Here is a 17,146-nt window from a genome sequence, read left to right on the forward strand (position 1 = left end):
CCTTTGAGTTTGAGTTACTCTGACAGCTACCAAAACCACCATGTGCTGGTTCATGCACACAGCAGCGCCCTCCCTTCACATAATCACAGAACTGTAGGGCCTGGAAGGAACCCTTGGAGTTCATCTAATCCAACCCCCTGCTAAAGCAGGTTCGCTACAGTAGGTTGCCCAGGAAAGCATCCAGAAGTTCCAAATATCTCCAGGAAAGGAGACCTCAAGACCTCTCTGGGCTGCCTGTTCCAATGCTCACAACCCTCATCCTTCTCCTTGCTGAGTGAACCCTGTTCTCACACTAATCCCAACTTCCTCTGCGAGGCGCAGAAGAAATGCCCGGGACTGCTACAACGTCTCCGCCGCTGTAACCCCGGAGGTGTGACGGAGCACGAGCGCGTGGCAGCGAGCATCAGAGGGAAGGTGAGCTGCTTCCTCATTCCTCGCGCTGCTTGGTTGCGGGCCGGCTGCGGCCCTCGTACGTCCCTTGGCCGCCCTGGGAGCGCTTGCAGACGCACCACTTCCGCCGTTTATTTATTTACTTACTTCGAAGAACACGACATACAGTAACACGCTTATTTATCACTTCGAACAGCGGAGCGGACGGGGGAAGGTCTGCTTCCAGCCAAACCTTCCTCAGGACGCCGCGGTGCCGCTTGTAACCGCTCGGGAACGCCGATAAACGGACTCCGATTTTACACAGGGAATCCGAGCGCTAGCACGAGGCACAGCGCGGCCCGCTCGATTCATGGCGTCCCACCGGGCCAGGCCGCGCCCAGCGCCCTCCAACCGGCCCGGCCCTCCGCGCCGCCCGCCTGCGGGGGAGGCGCCGCCCGGGGCTCTGCGCCGTGAGGAGGAGGCTCGGCGGGACCCGCCGCCCTCCGCGCGGCCCGGCCGTGGCTCCTCCTCCACGCCTTCCTCCTCCTCCTCCTCCTCCTCCTCCCGCTCGGTCCCAGGGCGCTGGGCTGACATCACGCCCGGGGTTTCCATCCGACCGCGGGAGGGGGAGGCTGAGCGGCGTGATGGCGGCGGTCGGCAGGACTTAAGCGGCGGCGGAGCGGAGCGGCGCAGCGCAGCGCCCACCCTGCTTCTCTCCGCGCCCCTCCCTGCCCACGCCGGGGCCCATTGTTCGGAGCCGCCGAGGGCGGCGGGAGAGCGTTCCGCGCAGGGTTGCCGGGAGCCGGCGGCACTGAGCGGCGGCCCAGGCCCCGCCGCGGCCGCGGGAGCAGCTCCCGACCGCGGGCTGCGGCACGAAGCGCCCTGCACGGCGCACGTAGGCTCGGGCCGGGGAAGGCCTGGCCGGCCGAGCCGGACGCGCGCAGGTAGGAAGCGGCCCGCCGCGGTTACTCTTTTCCACACGCCGGACCGGAGTTGTGTGGCGCCCGGAGACGGATCGGGCGTGCGGGGGGAGCGGGAGGGCTGGGTGAGGGGCGTGAGGCTGTTTTCCGCAGAATGAGGGAGGGAACGGCGAGGGCCGGGTCGGCCGGCCGGCGTCGAGCCGCTCTCGCTGGCTCCTGCGGGGGGAGCCCGTGCCGAGCCGGCGGGGAGCGGAGCGCGGCCTTGGCTCTCCTCCGGCCGTGGGGGGCGCCGGGGGAAGCGAGCGCGGAGGACGGCGACGGCCTCGCGGACGCTGCCAGGGAGCGTTGGCCGGGAGCGGCGCCTGTGCAGGCCGCGCCGCCCGCCCAGCGCCGGCTCCGGGGGCGGGAGGCAGCTCCGGACGGGCCCCCGCGGCAGCGCCTGGGGGCGGACGGAGGGAGAGCGGCGGCGGGCCTCGGCGCGGGTCGCCTTGGAGCGGGCGGCGGGGCCGCTCGCCGTGCTTCCCGAGGTGCGGAGCTCGGGGCCCCGCGGGCGCTCTTCCGCGCGTAGGGCGCGGTGCGGAACGCGGCCTTCTCAGGCAACGGCCGCCGAGCCCCGGCCTCGCCTCGCGGCCTTTCGCGGGTTAAAGGGCTCCTTCTGCTCATTTTCCCTCCGTCATCGCCTTTGTTTGCTGTCCCGAGTAGCTAAGAGGGGTCTGAGCGTGGGGAATTTCCCATCCCGCAGCGGCCTCGTTCCCTCCCTTTCCCACACGGACTGAGGGCAGGGCCGCTGTTCGCCAGGGAGAGCACCCCAGGGCAGGCAGCCCGCCGGCAGCTCCAAAGGCTCTCACGCCAGGAAACGTACGGGAACTGCTTTCTCTCAGTGAGTTTCTGCTTGTGCCTAGAGAGCAAAAGTTTAGGCTCGCGTTTAGGTGCGTGGACTGCATCTGAGACTCCAGATCAAATCTAAGGTGCTCCTGCATGTGAAATGGGGATCATTCAGTCTGCAGAACCTGGCTAGTTTGATTGTTTGGACTTTTTTTTTTTTTTTTTTTTTTTTAAACGGGGCGGTCTTCATCTTCCTGCTTCTGCCCCCAGCTGTATGTAAACAGCATGTATGTGTGTGGAATTGCTTCCACTGTATTAGCTTCTGCAGATCTTGGCAGAGCATCAATGTCTGTAGTCTTTACCTATGTATTTAGTTTTCCTTCAAAGCGTATAGCTAATTTGTTCCAAAGTCAGAACTATGGCAAAAGTTACACCGCGAGGTGCAGTGCACATGCACAGTAAGCCATTCTTCTCACTCTACAATACTTAGTGAGGGTCATTTCCATAACGTTTCCTGTTCTGCATTTAGTGGTTTAGCAGAACTGTCATCTTTATAGCAGTGTCAATGAAAAGTTGCATAAAGGAGTGCAATGGGACCTGACTGCAGTTGGCCAAAAAAACTGCGCAGGTGTTTTCTTCTCTGCATTTTATATGTTTTGATTCCTTTCTGTTATTAGTTTTTGTTTAAGTACAGCAGATAAAAAAGACCTGTTGAGAAGAATGGGAACCATGAATGGATAACACAGAATGCTGTTTTTCAGTTAAAAAGAAGGTGTGAAATGTGATAGGTGCCTACTTTCAGTGTTAGTATGGTAGGCCAAGTTGTTTCTGTTATATTTTTAGTTGGAAATTTAATTTTCAATTTTTGTCAGTGTTTTCCTTTATCATTTTAGGTATTTGGGCAGAACTCTTGGCCATCTACAGAGAATAGCAAGTCGAACACATTTCTTTGAAAGCATACAAAGAAGTACTGGAACGGGGATTCTTGACATACACCTTGTAACCTGAGTGGACTTTCTTCTTAACCTCTTAATACTTACAATGAATGGGCACAGTGATGAAGAAAGTGTAAGAAACAGCAGTGGAGAGTCAAGGTAAGCACTCATTTCAGTTATTCATGGATGTGTACTCTTCTGTACTTTGTTAAAATTGATTTACGTTTTCACTGTGTCCCAGAACCCTCTGATTAGTGAGCAAACTGTAGACAGGAGAACTGGGTGTGCTTTCTTATAGATGCTTATCTGCTTGTTACGTTCATTTTGCTTCAGCTAAGAATTGTAATGATCGTGCAGATCCTTTATATAACAAAGCTTAGGCAATAATAAAACTGCATCAGCATCCAACAGAACAGTGTTACTCTTTTGAAGAAATGTTTTAAAAGTCAAAAGCTGAAACAGAACTGTAAAGTTAAAATAAAGCTAGTGCCTGGGATGTGCAAGGCCATCTCTGAAATGGGAGCAGTGAGCTGTTGATTTCAGTTTTTGACTTGTGGTATACTTCATGAGACTTCCTTTTTCACAGAGCCGTTAAAGCAGTGTAATCATTGAAATCATTAACTTTCTGTTTGTTTTCCAAAATGGAATTGCAGTTTACCAGCTTTTCTTTTTTTAATTACAAGGAAAAATGAAATGTAATGAATAAACTTCAACATAAGCACAGTCCTAGAATACTGAAAGCCAGTGCAGTGTTCACTTGGTTGTAAGACCTCAATTTAAACCTTCCTTCCTCCATGCAGAATGGCAGCAAACTTATTGAGGTTGAATTGAAAGTTTTCTTTCTGGGACTGTGCAAAATTCAACAGGAGTCTCCTACTCTGCACTAATTAGGGAAACTAATAAATGTGAAAATGTGAACAATGCTGGAGAATTAAGAAGTCAAAGCAATCTGGCAAATATAAAACAAGTTTAGACTTCTCTTCTAAGAGGTGGTTGTGACCATGCTGTTCATTTACCAGTTTGACTTTGCACCTCTTTCCGACTGCACAAATTGGAGGTCAGAAAGAATGCCGAGTTCCGTGGACTTAACGGAAATATCCATTTGGGTAGGGGAGGGAGATCTAAATCATTTCGTCAAATGAAGAAATAAAATAGGAAAAATGGCTAGCCATTAAGCTGATATGTTTATACTGGTAATGGACTCTAGCTAGCAGATGAATTTTGAGTTTTTTCTAGTAAACGTCAAAATATTCTTGGTTACTTTGAAAAACAAACACACACAAAAAAACAAACCATGAAAACATAATTAGATGAGAAGAGAAAGATGAAACAAAACAGTGTAAGGCTAGTTTTCTCATGTAGAAGTCCTGAGTGATTAACAGGGATTACTCTGAGTTCGTGTGCAAGTTTTTTATTACACATACAAGTTACCTTACAAGAGATAAGGTAGGAAAGCTACTTTGTATCAAATTTGTCCCCAAATGCATTAAATGTATTAAAGTTATTTTAAAACTGTAGCAAATGATAACTTCAGCAAAAGAGATTAAAACAACTAAACATCTTGAAAACTTCCCAGCAACTTTAGTAAAAGTTTCAGGAGGTACTTGAAAATTGATGATTACTTGTGAAATGTTTGTTCTTTATCTTAAAAGTGCTGTTCAGTGCAGCTTAAAGTTTTAAAAAATGTAAAATGCTAACAGCTGTTGTTTTTTTTTTTAGGCTTGTAACAATCATTAACCCTGTAGCCTGTTTCTCAGGAAGGTATTGGAAAACCTAGTTTGCAGCTGACTGTATATTACCAGATCTCCCTGTTTTTGTAAAGAAAAACTGAGAGCTTTCAATTTTAAGTGATGGAAGTTTCCTTCTAGCCTGCTTCCATTATCAAAATAATAATTGCAAAAGGACTACCTTAAGTTGCCTTGCTCTTTGTTTAGTCTTGTAGAGTTCTTCTGTTGATTGTAAAAATCTCCACAATTCTACAGGTTTTTTTTTTTACTACCAGGGGAATTGCTTAAGCTACCTGCAGCTAACTGTAGACGAATAGTTAACTGTATGTAGGGAAATGTTGCTGTGTTTAGCTTTTAAACCCATAGGTGTGAGTTATGGAATTTTACAAAATGGAAGAATAATTGGTGATAGTACTGTGGATAGTGTATTATCCTTATCTAGGCTGAGGAGAGGAGCAAAACAATTGAGAAATCAATTGAGAATTGCTACTGAGAAGAGACTGAAAAACATATTAAACTTTCAGCTGTGGGTAGAAGAGATTAAGGTAAATAGAGTGAAAGTCCAAGCAGCAGCATTGATTTAAAACAGATGTTTTAAATTATGTTAGTTCACAAGTATGGAGTGACCACTTGCCCTTTTTGACGCCTGGTGTAAACTTGCGTGGCCATCATTCTGGAATAATAGCTGTGATCGCAAATATACACTGAAGTAGGGAAGCCACCAGTATTACTTAGGAAAGGTAAGGGGAACAGTGGGTTAAAACTGGATTGGCAAAACTACACAGGCCTCATGGATATTGTTTCAAGGAAACATGTCTTGCCGTAGGTGTGGAAGGACTCTAGAATCATCAGCATTGGGATTACTGCAGAAAAGATCACTCACAGGCCTTGAACTTTGTATGTTGGTTAGTGCTGCATTAAGGAATTGGAGCTTTCTTTTACTCCCTGTGACTAGCTGCGAAGAGCAAGCAGTTAAGTTGCTATAAATCAGTTCTAGTACCAAGCATGATGGAAGTTATAGACCAAGATAAACACTGTCATCTAATCTTCTTGCTTGCTGTTCTGATTCCTGTGTGACAATTGCAGTAGAGTCTACTCTCCAGCTTTTTATTCACTTGAAGTCGCTATGGCATATTTAAGTAGCTCAAGGTAAAATACAGCAGATACTATTCACCAAGATAACAAGTGAATGTGAGGCATAAAAACTTATATACCAGTGCTCTGAGAAGTTGGCCCTTAAAGTCAGGCAGTGTGTTTTTTGTGCAGTGTTCCTGAAAGCATTCCCACTGCAGTCTTTACTATGAGTAAATGCACACTAGTTAGCTAGTAGTAAGAAAGCTCAATCAGCAAGGAAGGGCAGTTATACCTGAACAGCAAGATAAGCTCCAGGTAGAACAGGGACTGCAGAAGTGAAACACGGATGGTAATTGAATAGTAATCTGATTTCCCATCTCTTCATTCTTCCTATGTTTCCTGAAGAACAAGGTATGGAGGACTTGTGAAGGCCTTCCTACTTCATAGGTAAAAAGGGATGTGCTCAGCACAACTTATCTAGAAAGCAGCTGAATGGAATGCAGGGCACTTCTTCCTGTAAGCTGAAAGCAGTTGCTTAGGACAAAGAATTTTACCATTCTTGATATGCTTCAGAGCTGATGTTAACCAAAGATAGCAACTTTTGCAGGTTTAATTCATTTCATGCACGAACCACAAATGATATCTAATGAAGACCAAGGACATTATCAGCAGATTTCAGTTTGACAAAGAAATTCATAATTTCCCTAGCTGTGAAAAGCAAGCAATTAAGTTGGTGGAAGAAATGGCTTTTGGCTGTTCTCCTTTTCACTGTTGTAGCCTTCTTTCTGATAGAAATGCAGGAAAATTTCCCTTGTTGCAGGTGCTGAGCATGAGGCTATGTTTTCCAGTTTGGCATAGAAATTCATAATTTCCCTGGAAGATTGAGAAGATAAAGCCACTGCAATAGATTCTTGCTTTCAAGAAATAGAAGTTAGAGTTAAAATAGAAACTCCCCAAGCATGCTTGCAGAATTATTCCCTCTTGCTAACATCTTTTTATTGTAAGTTTAATAAATAATAGTAAGAAAACTGTGTGTGGATAGCAAGAGAGTTTGTAGAAGAAATTTCCACATCCCAGTCTTTATCTAATTTCACTTGGCAAGTACTTGCTTCCGCTCTACTATTCTCAGTGCTTCAAAACTTTTGATTTTTTTGCATTCTTCAGTGAAGCTTTCAGAATTTGGTTACTGTGGTACAGGTAAGTTCATGTTCCAGGTATTGACAGATAGAACATCAGAAGTGATTTTTGGATTAAGTTGTATGTAATACTTTTTTTGCTGATGGGTTGAAGGAGTTTCTGATAAGGACATTAATGTTTTGCTGCTGGAACCAGCTGCACGAAGAAGGATGGTCTGTGTACCCAGCAGAGCAGTAGGCCCTTGGGGTACTCTGGTATCTCCTGCCTGTGAGGTGTTTTCTTGTTTTGTTTTATTCTAAAATAAATTTTAGGTAGCATTTCCTTAAAACAAATTAGCAAACAGAAAGCCACCTTTAATGTAAATATTAAGTTTTAATCATTTGTTATTTTGTATGTGTTTCTCTGCTCATCCTGTATGGGCTTCATAATCAATGTTTGTGTTCCTTCTACGTCTGAATTATTTGAAACAAAAACAAAACAAAAAAACAGTCCATTGTCATCACATTTGTTTTTCAAAGACCTTGTAGCAATTCACCTTTTCTTTTTTTTTAAGTGAAATTTTAATTTTCTTAAATTGATGCTCTGTTTCCTGGTGTTTTTAAAGCAGAAGATTCTTCAAGTAACTTAACCTGATGAATGCACTCTAAATCAACAGTGATAAATTATCGCTTGGGTCCATTATTAACATAGATCTGACGCAGGAGCCTAAAAGCTTAGGCAGGTCTTTCACACCCAGAACTTGTATAGCTTTTCATCCTTCGGCTGCTCTTTCAAGTGCCCTGTATAAATTAGCAGACTTCATTCCTCACTGTTTGTTTCAGGTGGACCTTGAAGGAGTTATAAAGAGTAAGCGAGTAAAGCTAAACTGAATACCTGAAGGAACTAACGACTCTGTGACAGAATAGTTGCCTTTAGTCTCTTCCCTGTCAATGATGTTGTCTATTCAGATGTCATCTTCCCAAAGCATTCTCAAGTTTCATTGGATAGGTACTTACTGGGAATTTGAAAAATTAATGGGTAGAAGCAAATACAGAAGTTACATCTTCTGGTACTTTTAGTAAGCTGTGTTGCCTTTCTTACAAAGTAGTTTTGAAATAAGTGCTGTGTTAATAGATACGTTTTTCTTAAATATATTGGGGGTTCTCAGAATCAGTATGGGTTTATTTCTTTGTAGTTTGTAGGGTATTTTTGTTTGTTTGTTTGTTTGTTTTAGAAAGTAAAATACTACTGTCAGACTTCCATACCAATTTAGACTTGACATAGTCTATATGTAGTAACTCTGTTACTATACAAATATAATTCGTTGACTCAAGGATTAGGCATGAGAGAGGCTTCTTGCCTAAATATACTGGAAAGTAATCTTTCAGTATATTTATATTTATAACTTGTCAATATGCATGAAACTGTACTTCTTTGCGTAGAAATCCTACCCTGAGAGCATGTTCATTTTTAGCAGATACTACTGCATTCCTGCTGCTGCAGGTTATTACTGTCACTTAACTTTACCATCTTTGCCTTGATTTGTTTGCCTGGTTGTTGTGGTTTAACCCAACAGGTGGCGAAGCACCACACAGTTGTTTGTGCTCTCCTCCCCTTCCCAGTAGGACAGAGGAGAGAGCTGGGGAGAAAAGATGCAGAACTCACGGGTTAAAACAAGACTACTTACTGAGATAATGAAAAGGAAAAGGATCAAGTCATGCATGAGCAATTGCTTATCACCCTGTGAACAATGTCCAGTTAGACCCCTGTGCAGTAGGAAAGAGAGATGAACTCCAACCCCCTTCAAAACTGCTTCTGCATGATGTCATATAGTATAGAGTATTCCTTTAGCCAGTTTAAGTCATCTGTCCTAATTCTGTTTTCTCAGTTTCTTCAGGCCTTTGCTGAGAATGGCCGTAGATCTACACAGCACAGTTTAGCAGCAGTTATAAACATTGGTATGTTTATAACATTGTTTTTCTCCTAGAACAAAAAACATAGTGTCATACCAGACACTCTAAAAAATAGTTCTATCCCAGCTGTAACTAAGACAGTGCTAGAGAAGTAGTCTCACTTCTGCAGTACTGAAGAGAATATCTTCGTGTTATCCATCACACTTGCATCCATATTTCCATAACTGTATGATACTCCAGGGGGTGCTTTGTGCAGCCTTGTGTATTACTATCTTTGTTTAGTTTTTGGGTGGTTTTTTGTTTGTTTTTAGTAGAAGAACAAGATACATTGTATGAAATGTTTGATTTCATATTTAAGAATACTTTTTATCACTTAATACTGTTTCCATTTTAGTATTGCCCCTCTTCTACTTCCCCTCAAATACTTAATTTACTTGGAGCAGGGAGAGAAGAACACTTATGAGGCATATTATAAAAAAAAAAAGGGGATTTAAAAAAGCAGAAATTCAGTTTTGAGTAATGGAGTTAAGTGCCTAGAAGAGCACGCATACTCTTCAACAGTTAATGAATGTTGTCTTTTTTCATATGTTACATTAGCAGAACCTCTGTTCTGTAGCTTATCTAGCCATATTATTTTTCATCTACACACACTGTTGTAACTTTGATGGCTTTTGTAATTGTTGTTAGAACTGAGTGTCATGGAAGCTTCTTCATCATTGAAGAAGCCAGGAAGAAAAAGATAGTTAGACTACAGGATAGAGTTGCTCAGAAGTCAGCAGTGCAAAACCAAAGCAAAGGGAAGACAAAAAATGTTGGGTGCAGTACTGTAAATTGACAAACACAGGTAAACAGTTAACTTAAGCCCTGTGCACTGCCTCTTCTATATAATGTAAGATGTATGACTTTTCTTCCAAAATTGCTGAAAGAAGTCAGGCTTTAGCTCTGGATTTTCCTGCAGAGAGCTTTTATCTTGAATGTGTTCAGAAAGCCAGAAAAAGGCAGCAATGTCCTAATTTATGCTAGGTACCTCGAGATAGTGGAGATTTCTCTCTGTTTTCAAATTTCAGTCAGACTTTTTTCTAAGCTGGAGGAAAAGGGGTAAGATGTGGGTATGTTGTGTCCAGACCTCTCTCTCATACTACTTCAACTGTCTGCAACATACTAAGTATGATGTTCTCTTTTACCTTTTGCTGAACTGTTTTCAGTGGAAGCATGTTAATCAAAGGCAGTGACCCTAGGCTCTAAGGGAAAAGGGTAAGAGAGAAAGCACATCCTCTTTCCTTTAAGGTGTGGGGAACTCTGATGAGCAGAGGATTGGAATTGTTCCTATGATGTTATTTATGTAACAGCATTAGTCAGCAGGTAGCAGGTCATTATGACAGTATTCTTAGTCCTTGATTGAGGAGATATTTTAGTTTTAGTGTTCTCTGTGTCTTATACCTAGAGATTTGATAGCAGAATCGCAATTTAGTTGATTAATTTATGTGGAGGTCAGCAGTGTTACCTTGCTCTAATGAGCAAATTACTTGCTTTTGGAAAACTTAGAAAAAATATGGACCATAGCTTGACTACATCAGATAATATTTCAAGCTCTTTAGATAGAAAGAATTGCAAGTTGAATATGCCTTGAGAAATGAAAGGAAAATTGAAGAAGCCCGCAAAGGTGGAAAAGAAAGTGACAAGGGTGCTATGACTGCCTTGCAGGAACTGCCTCCCTGAATTTATATTTTAACATCTGTACATTAAAACTGAACGTAGATTCTGTTTTTTTCAGTGCAAATAAACTGCCTTGCTCTTACTCAGGTTTCTATCTCTTTTTTTTTTTTTTTTTTTTTTCCAATGGAACATCTAATTCAAAAGTCAAATTTTAGAGTGAAGAGTGTGAAATGCTTCTCACTTGTCAACTGGCTGGCAATGGTAACTTGCAGTGACAATTTACAGAAAGTAAACATGTTTTTATGTTAGATTGTATCTCCCTTTTTCACTTCAAGAAAGATTAAATCATTTCTGCTGATAAATGTTGGAGTGAGAGATGGTTGTCTTCAGATTCTCGAAAGCATGTAGACTTCTCTCAAGTCAATTGTGCTTGTTCTTTACCATTAGGACAGCTATAAGGGCAACCATTCCAGTGAATCAAGAAAATTACGTCTGAGCTACTAAGAATCTGAATGAAACTCCTGTATTCAGTATATCTTTCCCTGTGAGCCTCAAGAAGTCAAGTAACTACATTTTGAAAACCTCTGGCATACAAGCTTTCTAAATTCATTGATGCTTTGTGTAGAGAAAGTGCAGGAGGTATTATACCATACAGCAATTTAGGCACTTGGAAAACTACCGATAAAGAAACCCCTTGTTTTGAACGTGGTGTAAGTTTTGTATTGATTTACACTGATGTATAATTTTGTTGCAGAATGGTATCAATAAGAAATACCTGCTTGCTTGTTCCAGTACTTTTTCAGTCCTTTAGGTTGATAGGATATTTGTGAAAGCTGAATCTGTTGCTGCTGCTGACACCACCAAGGGGGCGCTCTGCTGGGTAGCGGTGGAGATGTCAGCAAAACTCACCCTATATAACCCTCACCAATAGGTGAATGTATTGATAAGGACTGAGAGGTATCTTCAGGGTGCATTAGCTCATACTACTGCTTGCATCATTGTTCAGATGGTTTGAAAAACAGTTAAAATTCAGACCAACAGTAGGAACTTTTAAAGAGAGAATTTTAAATTCCCTCTTCCTCAGTTCCCTCCTTACTGGTGAGGAGGTAATAGATGTAACTTTTCTTCTTCAATGCATGAAAGTGCTTGAACTTGTGCACCTTTTCTTAAATAATTCTGTCTTTCCTCTCAGGGTTACCATCTAGTGTACTGAGATGTAGTCTGAAATACTGCTGATGTAGTAGAGGGTCATAAGTAATCTTGTGGCAGAGATTATAGATTTATGTTCATATTTAAGGCCTGCTTGAAGTGGTTTAGGGAGAAAATGTTGTCTTTCTCTGTTTTGGGGCTGTTTTTTTTGTTTGTTTGTTTTGTTTTGTTTTGTTTTTAATATCATAGTGCAGTGGTTTCCAAACATTTTTTTTCACACTGTTATCAATAAAGATTTTTGAGCAAACACTTACAATGTATGTATATTTATTTCTAAATAAATTGGCATGCTCTGATGTGTTATCATGTACATTATAAAGCACATAAAATACAGGTATTAAGAACAGTAATAGAATCACAGAATATCCCATATGGGAACACACTTGTAAGAATTATTTTGTCCACCTCCTGGCTCCACACAGCTCCATCCAAAAACCCAAACCGTGTATCTGAGAGCTGTGTCCAAATGCTTCCTAAGCTCCAACAGCTCAGGGCCGTGCCCACTGCCCGGTGCATCCCATTCCACACCCACCGCCCTGTGCTGCAGACCCTTTTCCTGACCCCCAGCTGCCCTCCCCTGGCACAGCTCCACGCCGTTCCCTTGGGCCCTGTTGCTGTTACACAGAGCAGAGCTCAGCGCTGCCCTCAGCTTCTCTCATGAGGAAGCTGTAGGCAAGTTGTCTGCCCAAGATGCCTTTTTCCAGTATTAGTTTCATCCATGCTACCTTAAAATAGTTACTTAATTTTAATTGCCCCTGGCTTCATATGCGCTCAAGCCTTTCGTATTGTGTTAGTGTGTGTGAAGTTTCTTAGATTTGGTAATCTACCTTGTTATTTCTGTACACACAACAACTGTGAACACACTTTACTCTGCACAGGAGTTTAATTTCTTTTTCCTCCTCCATGATTATGTAGGACCGCCACATTTTTGGTGGCTTTTCATCATGCACTCATCTGTATGATATTCACTTGTGTTTCAAGGTTTCTCCCTTGTCTTTTTCTTCTATTTTTCTTTATTTGCAGTTAGGGCTTAATTCTCCCATCCTTAGGGCACTTAGCTGTGCTGAGAAGTAATGTTTTCTGATCTTTGAATCACAGAATGGTTTGGGTTGGAAGGAATCTCAAAACCCACCCAACCCCCTTGCTGTGGACAGTGCTACTCCCCACCAGCTGAGTTACCCAGGGTCCCAGAAACCTGGCCTTGAGCACCTCCAGGGATGGGGCACAGCTTCTCTCAGCAACTGTGCCAGGGCCTCACCACCCTTTGAGTGAAAAATTTTATCCTAATATCTAATCTAAATCTCATGTGTCATTATATTAAGAAAATAAGATGGTCTATATAACATTTTATTTAAAGAGTTACGCAGTCTTTAAAAAAAAGAAAAGGAGGGGGCAGGAAGATAAGGGAATGCTGATTTGTAGAAATGGAAAAGTCATTTGTATTTTAGTTGTACTGGTCTTTGTAGCTTATACTTACTGATAAGAGGTATATATATAAGAAGATAAATCTGAAGATTTGATAGATCTGAACTGTTTGGATTTTCTTTTGTGGGAAGGGGGAATGGGGGTGATAAGTGCTTGGGTAATAAACATTTGTATCATCTTAATTTCTCCTTGAAATTCATTTGAATGTTCTTGTTGCTTTTTTTAGTCCACAGAAAACATGTTTGATAAATGAAATCTCATATCTTATTCATTTTAACCTTTTTTTCATCTCAACTTTTATGATAAACTGCATACGCTAGTGTTCTGCATATGTAACTGCTAATTTAACAGTTCATTCATAGTGATGCCAAGATGAATTGTTTTTCAGTACTTGAGCCATTGTGAAATATCCCGCTAATTTCTAATTGCAGCAGATCAGATGATGATTCTGGGTCAGCTTCGGGTTCTGGATCTGGTTCAAGCTCCGGAAGCAGTAGCGATGGAAGTAGCAGCCAGTCAGGTAGCAGTGACTCTGAATCTGGTTCAGAGTCAGGCAGTCAATCCGAATCGGAGTCTGACACATCTAGAGAGAAGAAACAAGTTCAAGCTAAACCTCTGAAAGCTGATGGAACTGAGGTAAAACAAAATATACAAATGAGTCCTTGGTGGAGGGAAAAAATATCACTCTGTCCTGTTTGCTTCAAGAAGATTGCCATTACAAAACATAATATTTTAAAGTGTATAGATTTTAACCATTTGTCTAATTTTACCATGAATAAATACTTGAACTAATGCTCTTAAATTTTCATTTTTGTAAGTATTTTGAGTTAGATGCTTCCTTAAATTTTTTTATACAGAAACTTCTACTTAAGGAAGACAAAATCAGATAAAAGTTACTATTTCTGAATTCCTTTTTTGTTTTAATAATGTTTCTGTAATACTTAATTCCACTGTATCAGTAAAAGATCCTATAAAACTTTCCAGATTATATACAAGTGGCTTTTTGCATAACCAATTTGCTAGGTTTGGGAAGAAGTAGTATTTATAAATTTCCTAAAATTCAGTGGGCCAAAATTACCTGCAGTCTTCTCCATTATATGGACTTACTTGGGTGATAGATTGTACACGTATGAAAGTCAGTAATATATTAGTTGTTGTACAGTTTGAAGACAATTATGGATCGTATTTATGTTTTTGTTCATGTGCTTCACTATTCCTGTATGAAGCAAAAGCATTATCAGGTATGTGGCCTGAAGTGGTTTATCTAGATCAGTTTAAAAATCTAGATTATAGCAACAGTGCCTACAAAACTATTGCGAAACTTCTGGAAAAACTATCCTAACAATTCTTACGTAATAGTCTGTTCTGAGGAAATCTTACTGTTTTAGAACACTACCTGATATTACTAGCACATGTAGTAATTTGAAATGATTTTTTTTATTATTGACAGAATTGAATTGAATTTGGACTTAGTAGTGATGTTGTTTGTTTAAGACATGTTTCAGTTTAACTCACACTTAGATCTTAATTCCAATTCAGTTTTGGAAGTCCAGTCCAAGTATACTTGCTGTACAGAGATCAGCAGTGCTCAAGAAGCAACAGCAACAACAAAAGGCAGCATCATCAGACAGTGGTTCGGAAGAGGTGAATAATACACATTTAGTTCTCTACAGTGTAAATTTGCCTTTCTTGTGCCACATGCTATGATAAATTTTTTTAGAGCCAAGCTATGTTCTCTGTCTGTTACAGCTTGTCTATAAAAGTAATGTTCAAGACATGACATTTTTTATAAGGAATGGGAAAAGTATCTTTTGATTTTTCGGCAAGGTGTGCAAAAATTTTAGCAGCCTAGTTTATGGGTGTATTCAGGTAGATATTCTGTGACGTATGGGCAAAATTTTCAAGCCACATAGTATTTACATTGTATTTTTGTCTCTTGAGTTTCTTCAAAGACAGTTAAAAATATTGAAGATTGGTCAGCTATTCCTCCTGTGTTGATGTAGGTACTGCAGTTTTCAAAAACACCGTAGGATACATTTTTCAAGTCTTTGTTTTTCTTACCATTACTACAAAATAATTCTTGCATTTTAAGAACCATGCCTGAATTCTAGCTATTTAAAAACATAGATCATTGGTTAGTTAAACTTTGTGTAGTAGGAATATCTTATAAAGACATTAATGGCTGTGAAATGGTACCTATAAAGCAAATTTTCCTCTTTTATTGCAAAAATTATTCGCTGTAGTCACACTTAATGGCTGGATTTATTTTTGACTGGTACAGAAACTCGTAATTAAAACTCAATCGCACATCAGTAAAGCATTAATTTACACCTTTTGTTTAGTATTTCTTTCTAAGGCTGTTTTTCTGGATATAGATGATCTGAACTTAATCCCTATTAGATGGCTTTTTGGAAAATCTAGTTTTAAAAGGGTTCTTTTTAATTTTTCTGGGAGCAGAAATAAGATCAAACATGCTTTTTTTCAAAGTTGTTATTTAAACATTAAAGAATATGAAATATGGGAGAGCTTTCCTTGGACAGGAGATTTTATTAGGATTGTGATAGAACCATCATTCTAATTAACTCAAAACATCTTAAGCCGTTCTGTGTAAGCACAGCAGTTACTTTTCGAGACAGGTTTTTTTTGTTGGTGTTGTTTGGTTTGTTTTTTTTTTTGTGGTGTTCTCTGGAGTTGTCCTGCCACAATGTATTCATAGATGATAAATGAAAAACCCGTATCAGTCCTTATTTTATATTAATGACTACACGATGGGGGATTGGGAGAGTGTAACATGAGTAATATGATGACAGTTTGAATATGGGAGCTGAAAACTAGAAATATTCCATTCTTTTCTGATAATGAATCATGTATTTTTGCTTCATCTGCAGGACTCATCCAGTAGTGAAGATTCTGCCGATGATTCATCCAGTGAAACCAAGAAGAAAAAGCATAAAGAGTAAGATATTTTTATAAGCAATATCATGCTATTGTTTCTTATGGCAGCGTATAGCTCATGCCTTGTTTCTCTACAGTGAAATGCTTAAGTCCTCCTTTTAATTCATGTTATTCTTACCCATTTTGACTGACATCCCTAAAACTTACTGTAGAAATTGGAAATTGGTTAAGTAAATTTTTTAATGAAATTACAGTTGGAATCTCCTAGTTACTGCCAATTTTTTCTTTTTTTTTTTTTTGCCTTTAAAATGTATAACATTGATTATAGTTCTGGTAGTAATTAGCTATACTGACTAGAAAAGTAAGTTTCATTGAGATCAAGCTGCTTTTTAGTGGTAGATCAAAAAGTTTTGAGCGTTTATGTTTATGCCATGTCATTGTGGCAGTGAGAAATGAGTGGGCATAGTGACCTGTGTGCTTCATGAAAGCTGCATAGAAATTGAATTGTCCTGTTATTCCTCTTGTTCCAGTTAAGAAGTCATTGTAGTTCTCCACTTTGCTGGTATCATCTTAAAAAAATGGTTGTTGAAAAAAAATGGCAAGAAAAGCCTAACTTTGCAAACTTTTCTACTGATGAATTATTATTCATGGTCTTCTCTTACTTAAAAATTTGGTTGCACCTAGTACCATCCTCTGTTACAAGAAAAACATGTCTAGGACACAGTAGTAATATGGTCAGTTCTTGGCTTTTGTTCTATAATTCATCTGAACAAATATGTTTGGTTACTATTTGATGAAAAGATCAAAGATTTCTTCATATGTAAGTTGGTATGTGAGCAAGTCTTAGAGGATGGTTCTTGGTATTTGTAGTTCACATAATTCCACATAAATACAGGTAGGTCATGGATTTAATTGATTGATGTTAAATTTACTGCCTGCAGAAATCTTCTAATGAGACATGATTTTTTACTATTGGCTACATACCACCTACACATGCACATACATGTCTTGGGTCACTAGAATTATGAGAATGTCATTTCTTCCAGGATCCAGCGTGTATTTGAGTAGGAGAGAGAAAGTCA

The 17,146-nt window shown here is 40.7% G+C and overlaps 1 protein-coding gene across 4 annotated transcripts in view; it reads left to right on the forward strand.

Annotated features, from left to right (window-relative positions):
- Positions 1 to 1,242: 1,242 nt before the first annotated feature.
- The window catches only part of CHD1 (chromodomain helicase DNA binding protein 1), a 48,605-nt gene continuing 32,701 nt past the window's right edge, over positions 1,243 to 17,146 (forward strand). For 3 of the 4 annotated variants that reach the window (XM_042823060.1, XM_042823062.1, XM_042823063.1), the window contains exons 1-5: positions 1,243 to 1,313; positions 3,008 to 3,208; positions 13,601 to 13,805; positions 14,709 to 14,813; positions 16,058 to 16,125. In XM_042823060.1, coding sequence (XP_042678994.1) covers positions 3,156 to 3,208; positions 13,601 to 13,805; positions 14,709 to 14,813; positions 16,058 to 16,125 — 431 coding nt within the window. In that variant the 5' untranslated portion in view covers positions 1,243 to 1,313; positions 3,008 to 3,155. The remainder of the gene's footprint in view (positions 1,314 to 3,007; positions 3,209 to 13,600; positions 13,806 to 14,708; positions 14,814 to 16,057; positions 16,126 to 17,146) is intronic. The other variant, XM_042823061.1, reaches the window with a different exon arrangement.

Source organism: Centrocercus urophasianus, unplaced genomic scaffold (genome assembly GCF_019232065.1).
Source record: "Centrocercus urophasianus isolate 14NV4802_14NV808 unplaced genomic scaffold, USGS_Curo_1.0 seq_21, whole genome shotgun sequence".
Classification (NCBI taxonomy): Eukaryota; Metazoa; Chordata; class Aves; order Galliformes; family Phasianidae; genus Centrocercus; species Centrocercus urophasianus.